Raw genomic sequence first — 19,998 nt, 5'->3', positions numbered from 1 at the left:
CCCGGCGATTGGACTGAGGTTTCCCCCTCCCCTCTTTTCCCAAGGCATCATAGCTTTTTCTTCCTCTACCCCGTCAGGGTCTATCAGGCCAGGTTCCCTCGCATACAGAGTCCGGCACACAGCCCCAACATTCAGCCTTCTCTGGAGCATGTCACCCTGCACACATCTCCGATGCTCTGTCACATGCATTAGGAGACTTGCACAGTCACCCTCATTTTACATATCAGAGCACTGAAGCTCAGAGGAGCTAAAATCGTCGACAGAACCAGTGTAAGAATCCAGATCCGCATTCAGAGTTCAGCTTTTACAGCAGAACCTTCCCCACCACACCACCCCATTATGTGAAAGGGGCAAGACCAGACCCTAAGAATCATGGGGCCTCCCCTAAGACTTCCCTGCCTCAGGCCTTTTTCCTGGGGAAAGGGCAGAGTCCCAGCTCTAGTTAGGCTCTCCATCCCCATCCCCATGCTCTCCCGAACAGAAAAAGGAAGGCTTAGTTCAAGTTTCAAACAAGAATTTATTCTTTCTTTCTTTTTTTTTTAAAAAAGTACCAGGTACAATTTTTTCCTGTTTTTTTTTTTCAAGTTTTAGCAAATGCTTGTTCCCCTCAGCCCAGCCCCAGGTATCAGGGCTAAGGCTAGGTCAGAGTCTAGAGTGGGGAATGGGGTAGTTGATAACTACATGACTGAGTTTGAGGAGTGCCCCTCACCCCAACTGAGGTAGGTGGGTCAGAGTCTGGCCAGGTGAGAGGAGGCACCCCAGTCCTTGGCCCTGACACTGTCCCCTGAACACCTTCCTCAGTCAGGACCCCAAAGCAAGGAGACACAGGCAGAAGGAGAGGGACAACCAGAGTCTGAAGTCCTAGATGAGGTGTGGTTGACACCTGTGTGTGTGTGTGCCTGCACGCGTGCTCTCTCTCACACACATACACGTACACAGACACACACACACACACACAAGTTGGCCTTCAGAGAGAGGTGAGAGGGTCGGGGAAGTGAAAGGAATAAGGAAGGACAGGGGAAGCTGAGTCTTTGGCTGGTGACTCAGTCCTTCCGGAATACTTCTCTGCTCTCAGCTGAGGGAGAGCAGTTCTCCTACAGCCCCCATATCAGCCTCTTCAACTCCTGAGGTTGGAGCAATATCTGAGAGTGGGAAAGGAGGAGGGGCAATGCCAATTATCAGGTTTGGGACGTTACCAAGGCAATCCAATTTGAATAAATTATAAATTAAAATAAATAAAATAATAAGTGGCCCCTGCCCAGGACAGGGAGGCAACGCTGGCATGACTTGCCTGGGAACTTAGGACAACCTCAGGGTAGCTCCAGTTCCTCCCCACTACCGCAGCTGGCCTGGGAAATCCAAGGGAGGGGGCAGGCACGTGGAGTACCCAGAGTAGGGCAGAGTGCGGTAAGATCAGAAGCTTTAAACACCCAAATAATCAGTTTGGGCATGAGCGTGGTGAGGGCTTTAATTCAAGCCTGAAGGGTCTCTCGCACCTCTCCACGTGTTTGCTCTGTCCAGGATGGAGCAGGATGGGCAGGTCCTTGGCCCACATGGGTTCAGGGCACTGACAATCAGGGCAAAGGTGAATAACGTGGATTGTGAGGGGCCTCAGTCACAGCCTGCAGTTCGTAGGGGAGCCCTGTGTCCAGTTCCAGGCTCCGGCGGGAAAAAAGCAGGCGGATGTCTCCATGCAGGCTTAAGCGGCCTGAGCGGGAGCTCCGGAACCTGGGGGAGGACAGGGTGATCAAAGTAAGACCCCAGACTGTAGACAAGCAAGGAGAGATGCTATTCAGAGAGGACATGCCTGGGTTGTGGAAAGGATATCCAGGGCCCTGTCCTCACCTGAGGTGCAACAAGTAGCAGAGGAGGCAGCGGGTGGGGCTAGCATTTCCCTCCTCACCCACAGGCACCAAAAAGAGGCGATGACGCAGGAAGGTCATGTGGGCAGCAGGCATGTCCGAGAAGTCAAAGGTCACGAGGAACATCTTCACCACAGTCTGGTTGGGGTTAAATAAGGTCTGGGGACAGGAAGGGCAAGGTTGGTAGGGTCTAGGGGATGTTTTCCTGTCCCCACTCCCACTCCCCCTCAGGGAAAACTCACCACTTGGATGGTGCCCACCTTGGGCACGCTGTAACCCTTCCTCCCCAGGGGGTTCAGGTCCACGACGCCCTGGGAAGGCCATGTAGCCATCAGACAAAGTAGGGTCTGGGAGATCCCTGAACACTCACCCATCTCCACAATCTCTCATTCTGGGACCTGGCCCCTGCCCTACACTAGAGTTCTCCCCACCTGGCTCTGACTCTTAGGCGAGAACATCTAAAGAATACTTCCAGAGCAGTTCTCCTGGGTTCCCTAACTCTGCTGGTCTCTGCCCAGGGTGCCCTTCCCAATAAAGTCTTTTGCTTTGTCAGTTAAAAAAAAAAAAAGAATACCCCCTGCCCCCAACCCCTCATGCCCCTCATGAGCTAACTTTGGGTTTAGGTCAGGTCATACCAGGAAGGGAGCCGGGGCATTTTGCTCAGAAACATCAAAGAAGGTGACAGTGACAGGCAGCGTGACATGCTGAGGGCAGTAGGATCCACTAGCTCCAATCTCTGCTGTGAAGCCCTCAATGTGGCCAGATGGTGCAAAGCGTCCTCGCAGCAATGATTCCTGGGGATGGAGTGGGAAAACATATTGTGAGACAGATGCTAGCTGTTTTCCTTACCCATCCAAGCCACACACACCACCATCCCTTCCCGCAAGATCCACCAATCAAGGAACCCAAGGGGAACTACCTCAAAGTTGCCCAACAGGGTACGGCTGATGGCGGGGGTAGGAACAGGGGAGGCACTGGGGGTGCTCAGCAGGCCTGGCCTCTTCCGGAGGCTTCGAAGGGAGCTCCTGGTAGGGGAGGGGACACACAAGTGGGTTGGCTTGAGGTATTCTGCTACGCTTGCTACTGTCCTTGGGCCCCACAATTTGCTACTACCTAGGGCTCCTTCCCTGAGGTCCCCCACCTTGGGGTTGGAAAAAGAATTACAGACATCTGCCCCATTTTCAGGGAGGGGCAGAGGGAGAAGCTGGTCACTTACAGCTTCAGGCGACAGGCACCTTTCAGCCTCCGCCCCATGGGACTGCAGTCTGTTGGGTCCTATGGAGAGGAAAGATTAGGGACAGAGATTGGGTGGAGGCCAGGTATGTTTGGAGCAGGGGCTCATCACAAGCTCTCATAGGAACATCCTCCCAAGCCCATCACCTTTCCTCACACAGATGTCCACTTAAGAGCAGACCACGTCCTCTCCTGGCTTACCAGCACAGGCTCCTTGGGCCCAGGCAGCAGGTGGCTCCAGAAGGGTGTGGCTTTGGCATCAGAACTGTTGGCAGCAGGAGGGTGGCCCAGGGTTCCCCGGCGCCTCCGAGGGGCTGGCCCTTCATCCTCAGAGCTGACATCCGGGGCTTCTCCAGCTGGAAGCAGCCTTCGCTTGGTGGGACAGGGGCCTGGAGGTCCAGGGCCAGGGGGTGTGTGCTCGGGGCTGTGCCCATTGGCAGTGCCAGGGGACTCCCTAGGCCAGGGGCTGCCCCCATTGCCCACGCCAGCCACTAGGCTCTTACCCCCTATTTGTGCAAGACTGTGCAAATCAGTGTCAAGTGTGTGCAGCTGGCCTGGAGGGGCTGGCCCTGGGGACTCCCCCAGGGACCCCTGTCCCCCAGGATGTGGGGAAGCCCAGTCTCTGGTGTGCAAAGTACTGCAGGAAGCATTTGATGGGGGCCAGGGGGGACTCCGGGCCCCTGAAGTCCAAGGTGAGGTGGAGCTACCTCCCTGTTCCACAACACAGAGGCCATGATGGCAGAAATGTTGGCTGGCCACGCCCAGTCCCAGCCCCAGTCCCTCTGGGCCCAATAGCCCCAGACTAGGTGGTTCTTCAGGGGGTACTCCCTCTTTGGCCCCCAGCCCAGGGCCTCTCTTCAGCTCCCGGGGACCCTCAGTGGGTGGGGCTGGCCGTTTCAGGGCCCTATGAGGCTCGGAGGCACCAGCTGGAGGGGAAAAGATGGATACCTGGTAGACCCCGGGGGATGTTGCCCCCCCCGCCGGGCTGTAGCCCATGAGCAGGCCACCCTGGAGGGCCCCCTGCCTGACTGCAGGCTGTGAAGGGCCAGCCTCTGGCTCTGAGGATGGAGACGGCTCCGCCTGCACGTGGCGCATGAAGCCCCCCCTTGGGTCAGGGGGGACCCCCCCCCAGAGCCTTTATGCTGGGCCTGGGCTGGGGGGCCTGGGGACATCTGTGCAAGAGAAGAGAAGAAAAGATGGTCAGGGCAATCAGTGAATCATCTCCCTCCCAGGTGAATTTCAGATCCTCCCCTGGACTGAAGAGGTGAGCTTGTGAGGTTCCTGGGGGCGAAGGTGTCCCAATCTAATACCTTCAGATGGACTAATGGAATATAAAGGCCACTCGCAGAACTTCTGAGAAGGTGACACATTTAGCTCAGGTTTCTAACTGTACCTGCTCCTCCTCCCTCTCCTTGGCACTCACCCCGATAAAGAGGCCTTAAGCCTAGCTGTGTGTTCCCTCTTCCTGACTGATGCCTTGCTCTCCTAGCTGGCAGTCTGGTCCATGCCTGCTGCACTGGCGAGGTGACTGCCACCATTCCGTGCAGCTCCTAGGCTCAGCTGGACCCTGAGGAGAGAAAAACAGACATAAGCCAGGATCTCTGGAGCCAGCAGTAAGGCTGCTCTCCAACTGTCAGCTAACAGAGTATACGCCAGGACATCCTCCTCCAGTATGAGGAGCCCTTCAGAAACAGAAGGGGCAGTCTTGGGATCCAGGGCCCAGAGGGCAGAACTGGGCTACACAAGGAGTCACAGAGAGGCAGGTCTTAGCTCATTGTAATAAGGATGTGACAAGTAAGTTGAGGCAGGATAACTACTTATCAGGGCCACCAGCTAGGGGACTCCTGCCCTGAATGAGAGGGGGGATGAGATACCCCAAGATCCAAGAGACCATGCCAACTGAGAGGTGGCCAAAGCAAGAATTCAACTCTCCTAGTCAAGGCCACTGAGTTGCACAACTCCTTCCCACATACCTATCTCTAAAGGGACAAGTGCCATCCCATAACCCTAAGGGCAGAAGTCTTACAGAAACTTACATCCCCAACAGCGCTCCTTAGAAGTACAAACTTCAGGTCAGCTCAAAGTGGGCCCTTCAGCATTAAACTCCCAATTGGCCCCAGAAGTCTGTCCCTTTAACAGGAAGCAACAAATCTAACCAAAAACAAGTCTAGAGGGGGCAGGGTGGGGGAGGAAGCACTGCTAGAAGGCACTTTCCAGGGCCTACCCCTCCCCCTACCTAGGCCCTGCAAACTAGTGATAAGACAGTGACAGTCAGAGAGCAGGAGTACCTCGCCACTCCTCCCCAACACATCCAACACCCAAAAACCAAAACCACTGCTTTTCTGTCAGGGTACAAGATGGTCTTCACTGACTAGTCCACCCTCAGGAGTCCATATTGGGTGAGGGGATGTCCAGTTGAAGGCCATCTTCCTTCATGGGAGAAAACATTGCCCCCAGGATCAAGCTTATCCTTTGGTCAGTAGCCTGTGCTGCCTGCTATCCACAAAACCCTTTCTCATCCAAGGAATGTCCCCTTATGCCTACCGGAGTCTTAACCTTCCTTGGCTAGGCCAAATGCCATCCTCTCCATAAAGCCTACTACGGCCACCCTGGACCATAAATGTCTGTCTCTTCTGAGACCTCACCTATAGCAGTACCATTATCTCCTGTAACCCACTGACAGCTTTGTTTGCTCCTGCGGGTAAGACATCTCGTAGACTGACCATAGGGTTCTTGAGGATAGGTTTGTACTTCACTCCTCTGCCCAACTCCAAGCACAGGGGTAAGCACATAGCAGGGCTCAAAAGAGTAAAATGCAAGTCCCAGAGATCTGGGCAGCAGTCCTGACAGTGCAGAGAAAAACTCGCAGAATATGAGAGAAGCAGGGAGATTAACTGTATAGGGAAAATCAGCAACAACAAAGATGGGGGTGGGGGGCTTCCCTGGTGGCACAGTGGTTAAGAATCTGCCCACCAATGCGAGGGACACAGGTTCATGCCCTGGTCCGGGAAGATTCCACATGCCACGGAGCAACTAAGCCCGTGCGCCACAACTACTGAGCCTGCGCTCTAGAGTCCGCGAGCCACAACTACTAAGCCCGTGTGCCACAACTATCAAAGCCCACATGCCTAGAGCCTGTGCTCCGCAACAAGAGAAGCCACTGCAATGAGAAGCCCGAGCCTCCGCTCGACGCAACTAGAGAAAGCCCACGTGCAGCAATGAAGACCCAGCGCCGCCAAAAATAAATAAATAAAATAAATTAAAGATGGGGGTGGGACGCAGGGAGAAAGGGGAGCTTTGCATCCAGGGACTGGAAAACTCTCCTACACCAAGTTCCCATCACTGCACTATCCTACACTATCCTATTTCACCAAGTTCTCATTAGAACTGGAAGCCCTAAGAAAATTCTGGTTCCCTGTGGTGGGTGGGGCGTCTGGAAAGGGCAGAACGCCAATGGCAGCATTGTCAGAGGGTACGACCTGTACTAATCTCTTCCCTCCTTTCCTCTACCCATGCTATACAGATTCAGGAAGGGCCTTTTCCTTAGCACTCCCACCCCTAAGTCATCCCATCATCCCAGTTGACCTCTTGAGCCCTTGCCCTGGGGAAGCCAGGTGATGACATGATGCCCTACTTGACCCCAGCATGGCTGGCACCTGCTCATTACCCCAGAGCCCTCTCAGTTCCTGCCCTGTCAATGAAAATCTCTAAGACTCACTTTACTGCCACCCAGCCAGTCTGGCTCTAGACCATGGCTTCAAGCTGACTCATGGGGCAGGACTTGGCAGGGGAGGGGCAGGGTAGGCCAAATCTCACTCTGTGCAGGGGGTGGGCAGCAGCTGGCGTCAAACATCTGTGCCAGGCTGTGGCTGGCAAGGACTACAGCTCCCAACATACCAAGGGAGCAAGGCCAGCAAAAACAACAAGTCCCAGAATACCACGGGGTCTGTACCCTCAGACACCTGCTAGGCCTGGGAGGTGGGGTAGGTGGGTGTTGAGCTGCCAGGCTCACTCTCCCCTTCAGTATTAAAGATATCCATTTCTACGCTGATCAAGGAAGGTGGCCGGAAGGAGAATTCCTCTCCATGTGCTTTTCACCTTCACGCCATTCAGAAGGAACTGCTGCCCGCTGCTCTACATTTTGTACCTGCACACGTCTACACTAGCTACGGGGGCTGTTCCCATGGACCACTACTGTGGGTAGAAAGGTTAACCTCTGCCCTCTCACCAACCCCTTGCCTCTCTCTCTGGCCTAGAGCCCTCCACCCTCCGTGGAGAGGAAGCAAATCTTAGCACCTCCTCCAAAATGAGCCCAGTAGACTCACCCCAGCACCCCGGCTCCAGGACTCCTTGTTCTGACCGATCCCCCCCACCCCCTGCTTAGCCTCCCAGGTCCTTTCTCTCCCCCCTCCTCCCCACAGCCTGGGACAGGCCCCATTCCCTACTGGAGGTTCGGAGATTTGCTATTTCCCCCTAGCACAAACTCACCCCGTTCCCAGACTGGCTCCGCCGCGGCGCCGCTGCTCCAGGCCCTTCCGTCCCGTCCCGGTCCCTCCCCTCGAATGCCCGATCCTCCCCACCACGGGCCCCCAACCCAGACAAAGGGTGGCTCAGCCTGAGCCCTGCTCTGTTAGGATCTTCTCTGTTCAGCTTCGTGTGCAACACTAGCGAGCCCTGGCGCCCGCAGCCCCCAAGCCGCTGCCTCGCCCCTCCCCGCGACTGTCCCTCTCCGCGGGCGCCCGGGCTCCGCACTGCCGACTCCGCTGCCCCTCTGACTCACAGGCCATTTCCTACCAGCTGATGGGGCAGCCCGCCCCGCCCAGCGCCCCCACTCCCCCACCGCTGCAGCCGCGGCCGCCACGCCCCCCTCAAACCCCGCCCCCCATGGGCAGCGACCATGCTAATTGGCCTAAAGGAGGCCAGCCTCCCCACGACCTCAAGCGTGAGGCACGCCCCCTCCAAGAGACGCAAGCCCATTGGTCCACGGGGGGGGCCGGCCTACATAGGGTCGCCCCGCCCATCTCCTTAACCTCTCAGTTGCAGGAGTCCAAAGCAGCTCTCAGCCCTGCCTTTTAACCCTTTGAAAGACGTAGGCCTCCCACTTTTCACCCCTCCCTTCCTCTTCAGAGGCGGGTCAGTAGGACGACCTAGGGCGTTCACAGGCAAAGTTCGACAATCCCCAAAGTCAGCTTGCTCTTTCAACACCAGATCCCAAATATCCCCACTCCCGTTCATCTCTCCATGCCTTGCAAACCAGAGGTCCAGAGACCAGAGGGCTGTTGAATCCCAGGAAGCTTCCTTCGTGCCAGGGCAGATGAAAAGGTCTTGAAGTGGGATCTCATCTCTTTCCACTGAGAAATAGTATTGTTCCTCTCTTACTCTATATTGATGTTCTTTTGCCTTCTTTAGAGGGGCCCCAAGGGCTCCCGAGATAGGGATACCTTTTAATTCAGGAACTAGACATCATCCTTTGTGCCTCTAAACTTCCATTCTGAGATCAGGCTGCTTCAGCCCTTCTGCACTCTTTCTATTCATCAGCCCCTGTTCAAGGAGGCAGAGCACCCAGGGGAAGAAGTGGGATAGGAAGGCTCCTGCCCAGAGTAGGGGGAAATATGCCCAACTCTTCTGACAGAGCTCACCCCCATGACTCACAGCTCCCTCGAAACTCCCCACCCTCCCCCTGAGTCACTGGGCCCCAAGCCCAGCCCAGACCCAACCAAATTAAGTGGCAGCAGAACCAGCATTCCTAATTCTTATTCTCTTACCCTTTAAATGACCAGGATGGAAACCTTTGCAAGGATTAGACATTAAAAGACACTTTTTAGAGGGGCTGATCTACGGGCAAGCTAAGAAAATAAACAGTCCTGCCTACCTTTCCCTCTGCACTTGTGAAGTCAGACAGTTTGGAGCTTAAGAGGTTTCTAAGACTCAGGTCTCCCACAAAACAAGAGGCAAACACCAGAGCCAAAAGAGGAAAGACTCAAACTGAGACCCTAGAGAATTAGCATCAGCCAGGGCAGGCTCCCTGGCTGTGCCTCCAGAAGAGCGGGAGTGCATTCTTTTATAGTTCAGAAGCCACAGAAGCCCCAAGGTCCTTGTTTCTACCTTGCTTGTAGTGGTGGGCCCTAAGGGCCCTGAGGTTGTCACTGGACAGTAAAATGAGGCTCTCCTCCCCTACTTCCTCCCTGTGCCCTAGACTTAGGAAGGACAACCAAGTAACAGTTCCTCTAGCCTCCTTTCTCCTTACCTCAGACCAGGGGAAAAACGCTGAAAAAGAACCCAGTTGCCGTGGACTGACTTCCTTGCTGGTTCCCTAATTCTAAGGAACGGGATTTAGGAAATTTTCAACACCCTGAACAAAATTGCAGAGTACCAATGTAAAAGCCCACTTGCCTTAGTAAAAGCTTACTGGGAAGACAGGTAGACAAAGAACACTGTAGGAAAGGAGTAATTCCTTGGTGACCCCACCTTGTTCTATCTAACTGCCACTACCATAGGTCCAGGCCTTAGTTATTTGCAAAAGTCAGGGGGCAGAAGTTCAGGGGGAAGGATCAAAGATGTTCTAGGCCTCAGTGTGTACTGGGAAAGCAAGCAGCATGGTACAATCAAGAGGCTTTACCCAGCTGCCTTAAATTCTTACCCTGCTTTATTTTTTTCATAACAGTTATCACCAGCTGACACTTCTCCCTCTTTCCCCTTCCCCCTCCCTCTCCCCTCTTTCTCTCCCTTCCCAGCCACACACACATTTATTTCTCCCCCTATTAGAATGGAAGCTCCATGAGAACAGCAACTTCGTCCATTTTGTTCATGCTGGTATTCCCAGAATCAGCATCAGTGCCTGGCACATAATAGGTGCTCAATAAACACTGGCTGAAAGAAACAATGAGCCCTGGGCTGAGTAAAGAGCAATCAGGAGACCTGGATCCTAACACCTGCTCTCTCACTGTGAGACCTGGAGAAAATCTCAGTCTCTTTGTTAATTTCCAAATCTGTAAAAATGAGCATTTGTATAGACATTGAGGGCCTCTACAATTCGGACCTTATACTGCTATAATTCTAATGGCTGCTGTTCACTCATATCCATTTTCAGAGGATGGATCCAAGCATCTGAATGCACTGCTGCCTGTACCGAAGCAGAAAGTCTATATACTCCAGCCTCTGCACAGCAAACTGATGCCCTTTCTCTTCACGCTCCACCCACTCACACAAATGCCTCAGTCTTGAGGAAGCTGGAGTGAGTCCGCCCTAAGCCCGCCTCTCAGAGAGACAGTCTGGGAAGCTGTGTTGCCATAGCAATCAGCTCCTCCTCAAAGGTTTCAGCCTGCCCTCCTTTACCCCACCCTACCCCACGGCTTTGTCTGGCTTCAGCACCCCCTCCCTCCCCAGCCAGTCTCTCAGCCAGAGGAGACTGGCTTGGGGCCCCTTTCAGCAACACTGTCACACTCATTCAGCCACTGTGTGGAAAACGGGGCTTTCTCACCCTCCCCCAGCCTGCCCAGGGGCAAAAAGAGCTCTGGCACTACATCAAGTCCCCTCAGGGAACCAGAGGAGCCGCCACAAGGACTAGGCCCTAGTCTCAGTTCTGATAGTTTCTAAGCCAGGAGGGTGGGGAGCCATTCCCTCTCCCTCCCCCAGCAGAGACTGGAACCTCACATCCCTTCCCAAGTTCAGCCGACAATAGTGGCCCACCTCTCAAAACATGCCTCATAGACTTTCAGTACTTCTCACCATTTCCCCTTCTCACAGAAGCCCAGAATTTTCGAGGGGCCTAGGGTTCCCTACCCAGGAGAAGGAAAAGTGTGGGGAAATCAGTTTGCGGCAAGTGGTAAAAAGGTGTCTACCGTTCACTTGGGGGGCTGTTGGGAGAGACCTCTGCAGTAGTGAGGGCAAGGTCTGGGCCTTGCTGCTGGTTACTTAGGTCTCTGGCCACGGAGTACGAAGTCTGGGGCAGGGCACAGCTCCTAGACAGGCAAGGACCAGGCCAGGCCCCAGGGTGAGGAAGGAAGTGGGAAATGAGCACACCCAGAGCATAAGGGCAGGGCAAAGTGGGGGAGGAGGGGGAAGACAGGGACCAAGGCAAGCTTCTAGGAGGAACAGGAACTAGAGTGGGGGGATAACAGGAACCGAAGCAGGGGAAGGGTCCCCAGGGACACCAGCTAAGGGGAAAAAACCTGTCTCAGCCAGACAGATCCAAATACTGAGAGAGTCACACAAGCCCTAGTGGCAAGTAGGGCCTGGATCCTCTCTAAGAGTGCTCAGGCCTGAAGGTGGAGTTAGGAGCTGATGAGCCGGGAACACCACAGACTGGCTTCTTCACCCCCCTAATTCCAACACCCTCATTCCTGAAACACAGTACACAAACATCTTCCCGGAGTCTCTACAATGCCCCCAGACTTTCTCAAAGCACTAGGGGTTCTTCCCTCCCCAGATGGGACCTGCAACCCCTTCCCCTCACACAGTGCCCACAGCCCCATCCCTTCTTCCTCCACACAGCCCCTCCCACACTCCGGACCACCAGCCCGTCTCCATCACACGACACCCGCCCTTTCCCTTAAAGCGCTTCAGATCCCCTCCCCCTCAAGTGTCGTCTGAACCCTCCACTTGTGATAGCGACCTGACCCCCTCACATTGTACTTCCCACCTCACAAAGCACTCCCGCCCCTCCCGCGCAAGGGCTACTGGAGAATGCACCTCCTAGCCCCTACACTGAGCCCCCAACTCCTCCCCCAACTGTTTCACTCCACCCCCACCCAGCATTTCTCTAGATCCTCTCCTTCCCTAACGTGATCCCCACCTCCTCATGTCTGCCCAAGCGCACCCCCGTCCTTGTCCCTTCTTCCACATGCACCCCGCCACACACCTGTAGTTCCGTAAGTCCCGTTGCACCTGGGGAGGTAATGGATTGAGGCATTTACACAGCAGCCCTAGCTGCAGCCTCGGCCTGCAAACCTCGCCCCTTTGGTCCGAGCCCCGCCCCCGCAACGACGGGACCCACCCTCCCCCTTGTCCCACCTCCCACCTTCCCCTGGCTCCTCCCCTCTCCCAATTTCTTTAATCCTGGGGCTCCTCCCCTGTAATCCAGGTCCCGCCCCTCCCTGGCCTCCGCCCCTTCTCCTCTCGGCGTCTCCCCATTGAATTTCTGCTTGTCCCTCGTCCCACCCCTGATCCCCGCCCCCTTTTGGTCTCTCCGCCTTTCACTAGGACCCGCCCCCTCGGATTCCAGGCTGGCAGAACCCGTGCCAGGCTCCCTTCCCCTGCTAGCCCCCTCCCATCTCGGAGCCTCTCCTCCCCCTCTCCCCTTCTCCCGCTTGCCTCACCCTGGAGCTGGCTCTCCAGCCCGGAATCGCTGGCTCTGATTGGCTGCGGCAGCCCCAATGGATGGCGGAGGAGACAAAGTGATGGTTGCAGGTCGCCTGAGGTCCCACCCCGGCCACGTGCGGCTGCTGTGATGACAGGTCTAGAGGGGCGGGACCTCGGCCCGCAGTCGGCGGCCTAGGCTGACCGGATCCGGCCAGAGGTAGGGAGCCAGAACCAGCGCCAAAGCGTCAGCCTGCGGGCGCCAAGCCTGAGTGGGGCCCTCCTAGGCTTTCGAGCTGGTGTGAGCTGCCTGCGAAACTTGAACTTCTTAGTGAAGCCGTCTGCGTTAGCGCGCTTATTTGCCCTAATGGGGGAGGTCTGTGGGGTTTGCAAAGCAGTGCCATGAGTCTCAGGATTCTGTGAAAATGCGGGAATCTGATTGGCGGGGTCTCAAGACTGTGAGGATGAGCAGTTTCCGCAGCCTACGCTTTGCGGGAGATTCTGAATTTTGAGAGACTGGCAGTACAAGTCAGATCTGTACCTGTGGAGGTAGGTCAGCAAGAAGTCTGTAAATTTATGAGCCTAAGTATTAATACGGAGTTATGGGAGCCTGCAATCGCCGGAGAAAAGAAGAGCCTTTGCTTTGTACAAGTGTCGATTGAACTATGTGACAGTTACATATATTCTGTAATTTAATTAGCGCTTGAATCTTCTCTCCAACTACCCCCAGCCCCACGGGTTCCCGAGATACAGCAGGGGAAGTCGACGCTTTACGAAATACCGGTAGATGGCAGCACAGGACCCTTGCAGAACTCAGTGGCTCTGAGCCCGGGGCCTGGCGGGCTTCCCTCTGGAGCCAGCGGTATTGATGGCTGTGTGATGGACCGGACATGTTAAAGTTCTCTCAAAGTCTCAGATTCTTTAGATCTCTGTGACTTTCTTTCTGTGAGTAGTTAACTTAAGCGGCTTTACTGAACACCAGTGGTGTGCTAGGAAAAATTAAAAAAGAGAAAAAGAAAAAAACAATTTTTCTTCCCTTATGGAACTTGTTTCGATTGTCATACAAATACCTCTATAATCCAAGAGAGTAAAGTTGGAAGGGTTTTGTGTAGTGGAAAAAGCTCAAAGTTTGAAGTCATTTGGTTTGGTCTCTGAACTTTGGGTAAGGAGTATTTACTAGCTGTATGAATTTGGGTAAATTACTTGACTTTTTAAAAATAAACTTTTAATTTTAGATGTACAAAAAATTTGTGAAGATAGTACAGAAAGTTTCCATATACCCCACACCCAATTTGCCCTCTTATTAACATCTTACATTAGTATGGTTTGTGTGCTACAATTAATCAATAATATTGATACATTATTATTAACTAAAGTCCATACTTTATTCATATTTCCTTAGTTTTTACCTCAAGTCCTTTTTCTATTCCAGGATCCCATCCAGGATAGCACATTACATTTAGTTGTCATGTCTCCTTAGACTCCTCTTGACTGTGACAGTTTCTCAGACTTCCTTGTTTTTGATGACCTTGACAGTTTGGGTTTTTTTAGTTTGTTTTGTTTGTTTGTTTTTTTGCGGTACGCGGGCCTCTCACTGTTGTGGCCTCTCCCGTTGCGGAGTACAGGCTCCGGACGCGCAGGCTCAGCGGCCATGGCTCACGGGCCTAGCAGCTCCGCGGCACGTGGGATCTTCTCGGACCGGGGCACGAACCCGTGTCCCCTGCATCGGCAGGCGGACTCTCAACCACTGCGCCACCAGGGAAGCCCGACCTTGACAGTTTTATAGACCTTGACAGTTTTATAGAGTACTGATCAGGTGTTTTGTAGAATGTCTTTCAGTTGGAATTTGTCTGATGATTTTCTCATAATTAGACTGGGGTTATGGGTTTCTGGGAGGAAGATCCCAGAGATAAAGTGTCAGTTTCATCACTTAGTATATGTATGTGAATATGTATCTATGGTATGTTTACATATACAACATTGGCCTTATACTGTATTTTCCTATTACAGTCTTTTTTTTTAAACTAGTGGCTCCTAAACATTCTCTGAATCTTTATTCTTCTACAAGATTTAAAAAATTTCTTTATGAAATATTTTAGGCATTCAGAAAGTTGTAAAGAATACTGTAACAAACCCACATTCTTTTCACACAGCTTTATCAGATCTTAGTATTTTACCACCACATTTGCTTCAAATTCTCTTTTAAGGAAATTAATATTTCAGATAAAGTTGAGCTTATATATACTTCTTCCTAATCTCATTCCTGTTTCTCCCTTGTTCTTCATCTTCTCTTCCCAGAAGTAACCAATATCTTGAATTGTGTTTATTTTTCCTCTGCAATTTTAAGAATAAAATTATTGACTGATGTACATGAATTTCTATTGGGTATATACCTCGGAGTAGAACTGCTCAGTCATAGGGCACGTTTATGTTCAGCTTTAGTAGGTATCACCAACATTTTTTTCCAAAGAGATTCTAACAGTTCACATTCCCACAACAAGGTCTAGTTTCTCTACATCCTTGCCAACTCTTGAGGTTGTCAATTTTTAAAAAAATTTTATTTTATTTATTTTTTATACAGCAGGTTCCTATTATTTATCCACATATTAGTGTATATATGTCAATCCCAAACTCCCAACTCATCACACACCCCCACCCAGCCACTTTTCCCCCTGATGTCCATACGTTTGTTCTCTACATCTGTCTCTCTATTTCTGCCCTGCAAACCGGTTCATCTGTACCATTTTTCTAGGTTCCACATATATGCATTAATATACGATATTTGTTTTTCTCTTTCTGACTGAATTCACTCTGTATGACAGTCTCTACATCCGTCCCCATCTCTACAAAAGACCCAATTTTGTTCCTTTTTATGGAAGAGTAATATTCCATTGTATATATGTACCACATCTTCTTTAGCCATTCGTCTCTTGATGGGCATTTAGGTTGCTTCCATGACCTGGCTATTGTAAATAGTGCTGCAATGAACATTGGGATGCATGTGTCTTTTTGAATTATGGTTTTCTCTGGGTATATGACCAGTAGTGGGGTTGCTGGGTCATATGGTAGTTCTGTTTTTAGTTTTTTAAGGAACCTCCATACTGTTCTCCATAGTGGCTGTATCAATTTACATTCCCACCAACAGTGCAAGAGGGTTCCATTTTCTCCACACCCTCTCCAGCATTTGTTGTTTGTAGATTTTCTGATAATACCCATTCTAACTGGTGTGAGGTGATATATCATTGTCGTTTTGATTTGCATTTCTGTAATAATTAGTGATGTTGAGCAGCTTTTCATGTGCTTCTTGGCCATCTGTATGTCTTCTTTGGAGAAATGTCAATTTAGGTCTTTTGCCCATTTTTGGATTGGGTTGTTTGTTTTTTTTAATACTGAGCTGCATGAGCTGCTTATATATGTTGAAGGTTAATCTTTTGCCTGTTGATTCATTTGCAAATATTTTCTTCCACTCTGAGGGTTGTCTTTTTGTCTTGTTTGTAGTTTCCTTTGCTTGGCAAAAGCTCTTATGTTTCATTAGTTCCCATTTGCTTATTTTTGTTTTTATTTCCATTACCCTAGGAGGTGGATCAAAAAAGATCTTGCTGTGATTTATGTCAAAGAGTGATCTTCCTATGTTTTCCTCTAAGAGTTTTATAGCATCCAGTCTTACATTTAGGTCTCTAATCCATTTTGAGTTTATTTTTGTGTATGGTATTAGGGAGTGTTCTAATTTCATTCTTTTACATGTAGCTGTCCAGTTTTCCCAGCACCACTTATTGAAGAGACTGTCTTTTCTCCCTTGTATATCCTTGCCTCCTTTGTCATAGATTAGTTGACCATAGGTGTGTGGTTTTATCTCTGGGCTTTCTATCCTGTTCCATTGATCTATATTTCTGTTTTTGTGCCAGTACCATATTGTCTTGATTATTGTAGCTTTGTAGTATAGTCTGAAGTCAAGGAGTCTGATTCCTCCAGCTCCATTTTTTTCCCTCAAGACTGCTTTGTCTATTCTGGGTCTTTTGTGTCTCCATACAAATTTGAAGATTTTTTGTTCTAGTTCTGTGAAAAATGCCATTGGTAATTTGATAGGGATTGCATTGAATCTGTAGATTGCTTTGGGTAGTATAGTCATTTTCACAATATTGATTCTTCCAGTCCAGGAACATGGTATATCTCTCCATCTATTGGTATCATCTTTAATTTCTTTCATCAGTGTCTTATAGTTTTCTGCATACAGGTCTTTTGTCTCCCTAGGTAGGTTTATTCCTAGGTATTTTATTGTTTTTGTTGCAGTGGCAAATGGGAGTGTTTCCTTAATTTCTCTTTCAGATTTTTCATCATTAACGTATAGGAATGCAAGAGATTTCTGTTCATTAATTTTGTATCCTGCAACTTTACGAAATTCATTGCTTAGCTCTAGTAGTTTTCTGGTGGCATCTTTAGGATTCTCTATGTATAGTATCATGTCATCTGCAAACAGCGACAGTTTTACTTGTTGTTTTCCAATTTGTATTCCTTTTATTTCTTTTTCTTCTCTGATTGCTGTGGCTAGGACTTCCAAAACTATGTTGAATAATAGTGGCGAGAGTGGACATCCTTGTCTTGTTCCTGATCTTAGAGGAAATGCTTTCAGTTTTTCACCATTGAGAATGATGTTTGCTGTGGGTTTGTCATATATGTCCTTTATTATGTTGAGGTAGGTTCCCTCTATGCCCACTTTCTGGAGAGTTTTTATCATAAACGGGTGTTGAATTTTGTCAAAGCTTTTTCTGCATCTATTGAGATGATCATATGGTTTTTATTCTTCAGTTTGTTAATATGGTGTATCACATTGATTGATTTGTGTATATTGAAGAATCCTTGCATCCCTTGGATAAATCCCACTTGATCATGGTGTATGATCCTTTTAATGTGTTGTTGGATTCTGTTTGCTAGTATTTTGTTGAGGATTTTTGCATCTATATTCATCAGTGATATTGGTCTGTAATTTTCTTTTTTTGTAGTATCTTTGTCTGGTTTTGGTATCAGGGTGATGGTGGCCTCATAGAATGAGTTTGGGAGTGTTCCTTCCTCTGCAATTTTTTGGAAGAGTTTGAGAAGTATGGGTGTTAGCTCTTCTCTAAATGTTTGATAGAATTCACCTGTGAAGCCATCTGGTCCTGGGCTTTTGTTTGTTGGAAGATTTTTAATCACAGTTTCAGCTTCATTAATTGTGATTTGTCTGTTCATATTTTCTATTTGTTCCTGGTTCAATCTTGGAAGGTTATACCTTTCAAAGAATTTGTCCATTTCTTCCAGGTTTTCCATTTTATTGCCATACAGTTGCTTGTAGTAGTCTCTTAGGATGCTTTGTACGGTGTCTGTTGTAACTTCTCCTTCTTCATTTCTAGTTTTATTGATTTGAATCCTCTCCCTTTTTTTCCTGATGAGTCTGGCTAAAGGTTCATCAATTTTGTTTATCTTCTCAAAGAACCAGCTTTTAGTTTTATTGATCTTTGCTATTGCTTTCTTTGTTTCTATTTCATTTATTTCTGCTCTGATATTTAAGATTTCTTTCCATCTACTAACTTTGGGTTTTGTTTATTCTTCTTTCTCTAGTTCCTTTAGGTGTAAGGTTACATTGTTTATTTGAGATTTTTCTTGTTTCTTGAGGTAGGTTTGTATAGCTATAAACTTCCCTCTTAGAACTGCTATTGCTGCATCCCATAGGTTTTGGATCACCGTGTTTTCATTGTCATTTGTCTCTAGGTATTTTTTGATTTCCTCTTTGATTTCTTCAGTGATCTCTTGGTTATTTAGTAACATATTGTTTAGCCTCCATGTGTTTGTGTTTGTTACATTTTCTTCCCTGTAATTCATTTCTAATCTCATAGCGTTGTGGTCAGAAAAGATGCTTGAGATGATTTCAATTTTCTTAAATTTACTGAGGCTTGATTTGTGACCCAAGATGTGATCTATCCTGGAGAATGTTCCATGAGCACTTGAGAAGAAAGTGTAATCTGTTGTTTTCGGATGGAATGTCCTATAAATATCAATTAAATCTATCTGGTCTATTGTGTCATTTAAAGCTTCTGTTTCCTTATTTATTTTCATTTTGGATGATCTGTGCACTGGTGTTAAGTGAGGTGTTAAAGTCCCCTACTATTATTGTGTTACTGTCGATTTCCTCTTTTATAGCTGTTAGCAGTTGCCTTATATATTGAGGTGCTCCTGTGTTGGGCACATATATATTTGTAATTGTTATATCTTCTTCTTGGATTGATCCCTTGATCATTATGTAGTGTCCTTCCTTGTCTCTTGTCACATTCTTTATTTTAAAGTCTATTTTATCTGATATGGGCATAGCTACTCCAGCTTTCTTTTGATTTCCATTTGCATGGAATATCTTTTTCCATCCCCTCACTTTCAGTCTGTATGTGTCCCTAGGTCTGAAGTTGGTCTCTTGTAGAGAGCATATATATGGGTCTTGTTTTTGTATCCATTCAGCAAGCCTGTGTCTTTTGGTTGGAGCATTTAATCCATTCATGTTTAAGGTAATTATTGATATGTATGTTCCAATTAACATTTTCTTAATTGTTTTGCATCTGTTTTTGCAGGTCCTTTTCTTCTCTTGTGTTTCCCACTGAGAGAAGTTCCTTTAGCATTTGTTGTAGACCTGGTTTGGTGGTGCTGAATTCTCTTAGCTTTTGCTTTTGCTTGTCTGTAAAGCTTTTGATTTCTCCATTGAAAACAAATGAGATCCTTGCCAGGTAGAGTAATCTTGGTTGTAGGTTCTTCCCTTTCATCACTTTTTTTTTTTAATTTTTTAATAAATTTTTTTTATGTATTTTATTTTTGGCTGTGTTGGGGCTTCATTGCTATGTGGGCTTTCTCTAGTTGCGGCGAGTGGGGGCTACTCTTCGTTGCGGGGCGTGGACTTCTCATTGCAGTGGCTTCTCTTACTGTGGAGCACAGACTCTAGGCACATGGGCTTCAGTAGTTGGGGCACAAGGGCTCAGTAGTTTTGGCTCACAGACTCTAGAGCACAGGCTCAGTAGTTGTGGTGCACAGGCTTAGTTTTCCGTGGCATGTGGGATCTTCCCAGACCAGGGCTCGAACCCGTGTCCCCTGCATTGGCAGGCGTATTCTTAACCACTGTGCCACCAGGGAAGCCCCCTTTCATCACTTTAAATATACCATGCCACTCCCTTCTGGCTTGTAGAGTTTCTGCTGAGAAATCAGCTGTTAACCTTATGGGAGTTCCCTTGTATGTTATTTGTCATTTTTCCCTTGCTGCTTTCAATAATTCTTCTTTGTCTTTAATTTTTGCCAATTTGGTTACTATGTGTCTCGGCGTGTTTCTCCTTGGGTTTATCCTGTATGGGACTATCTGCATTTCCTGGATTTGGGTGGCTATTTCCTCTCCCATGTTAGGGAAATTTTTGACTATAATCTTTTCAAATATTTTCTTGGGTCCTTTCTCTCTCTCTTCTCCTTCTGGGACCCCTATAGTGCAAATGCTGGTGCGTTTAATGTTGTTCCAGAGGTCTCTTAGGCTGTCTTCATTCCTTTTCATTCTTTTCTCTTTATTCTGTTCCATGGCAGTGAATTCCACCATTCCGTCTTCCAG

General features: G+C 49.1%; 1 protein-coding gene across 4 annotated transcripts; it reads right to left on the bottom strand.

Annotated features, from left to right (window-relative positions):
* Positions 1-498: 498 nt before the first annotated feature.
* Positions 499-12,078, bottom strand: FAM214B (family with sequence similarity 214 member B). Of its 4 annotated transcripts, none has more exons than XR_004350486.1 (9): positions 11,956-12,074; positions 3,297-4,662; positions 3,079-3,137; positions 2,782-2,887; positions 2,498-2,656; positions 2,105-2,173; positions 1,846-2,021; positions 1,497-1,728; positions 499-1,142 (listed from the first exon to the last, which is right to left on the bottom strand). XR_004350486.1 is itself a non-coding variant. In XM_032635882.1 (9 exons), exons 3-9 carry the CDS (start codon positions 4,188-4,190, stop codon positions 1,575-1,577), a joined length of 1,617 nt encoding a protein of 538 aa, XP_032491773.1. In that variant the 5' UTR covers positions 4,191-4,267; positions 4,519-4,662; positions 11,956-12,078; the 3' UTR covers positions 499-1,574. The 4 variants fall into 4 exon arrangements, 3 of the variants coding, with proteins under 3 accessions (XP_032491773.1, XP_032491774.1, XP_032491775.1); XM_032635882.1 differs by having other exon boundaries at positions 499-1,728; positions 3,297-4,267; positions 4,519-4,662; positions 11,956-12,078; XM_032635883.1 differs by lacking the exon at positions 11,956-12,074 and adding an exon at positions 7,584-7,793 and having other exon boundaries at positions 499-1,728; positions 3,297-4,267; positions 4,519-4,662.
* Between the last annotated feature and the right edge of the window lie 7,920 nt (positions 12,079-19,998).

Source organism: Phocoena sinus, chromosome 6 (genome assembly GCF_008692025.1).
Source record: "Phocoena sinus isolate mPhoSin1 chromosome 6, mPhoSin1.pri, whole genome shotgun sequence".
Taxonomy (NCBI): Eukaryota; Metazoa; Chordata; class Mammalia; order Artiodactyla; family Phocoenidae; genus Phocoena; species Phocoena sinus.
This window is presented reverse-complemented; position numbering and strand designations above follow the sequence as displayed.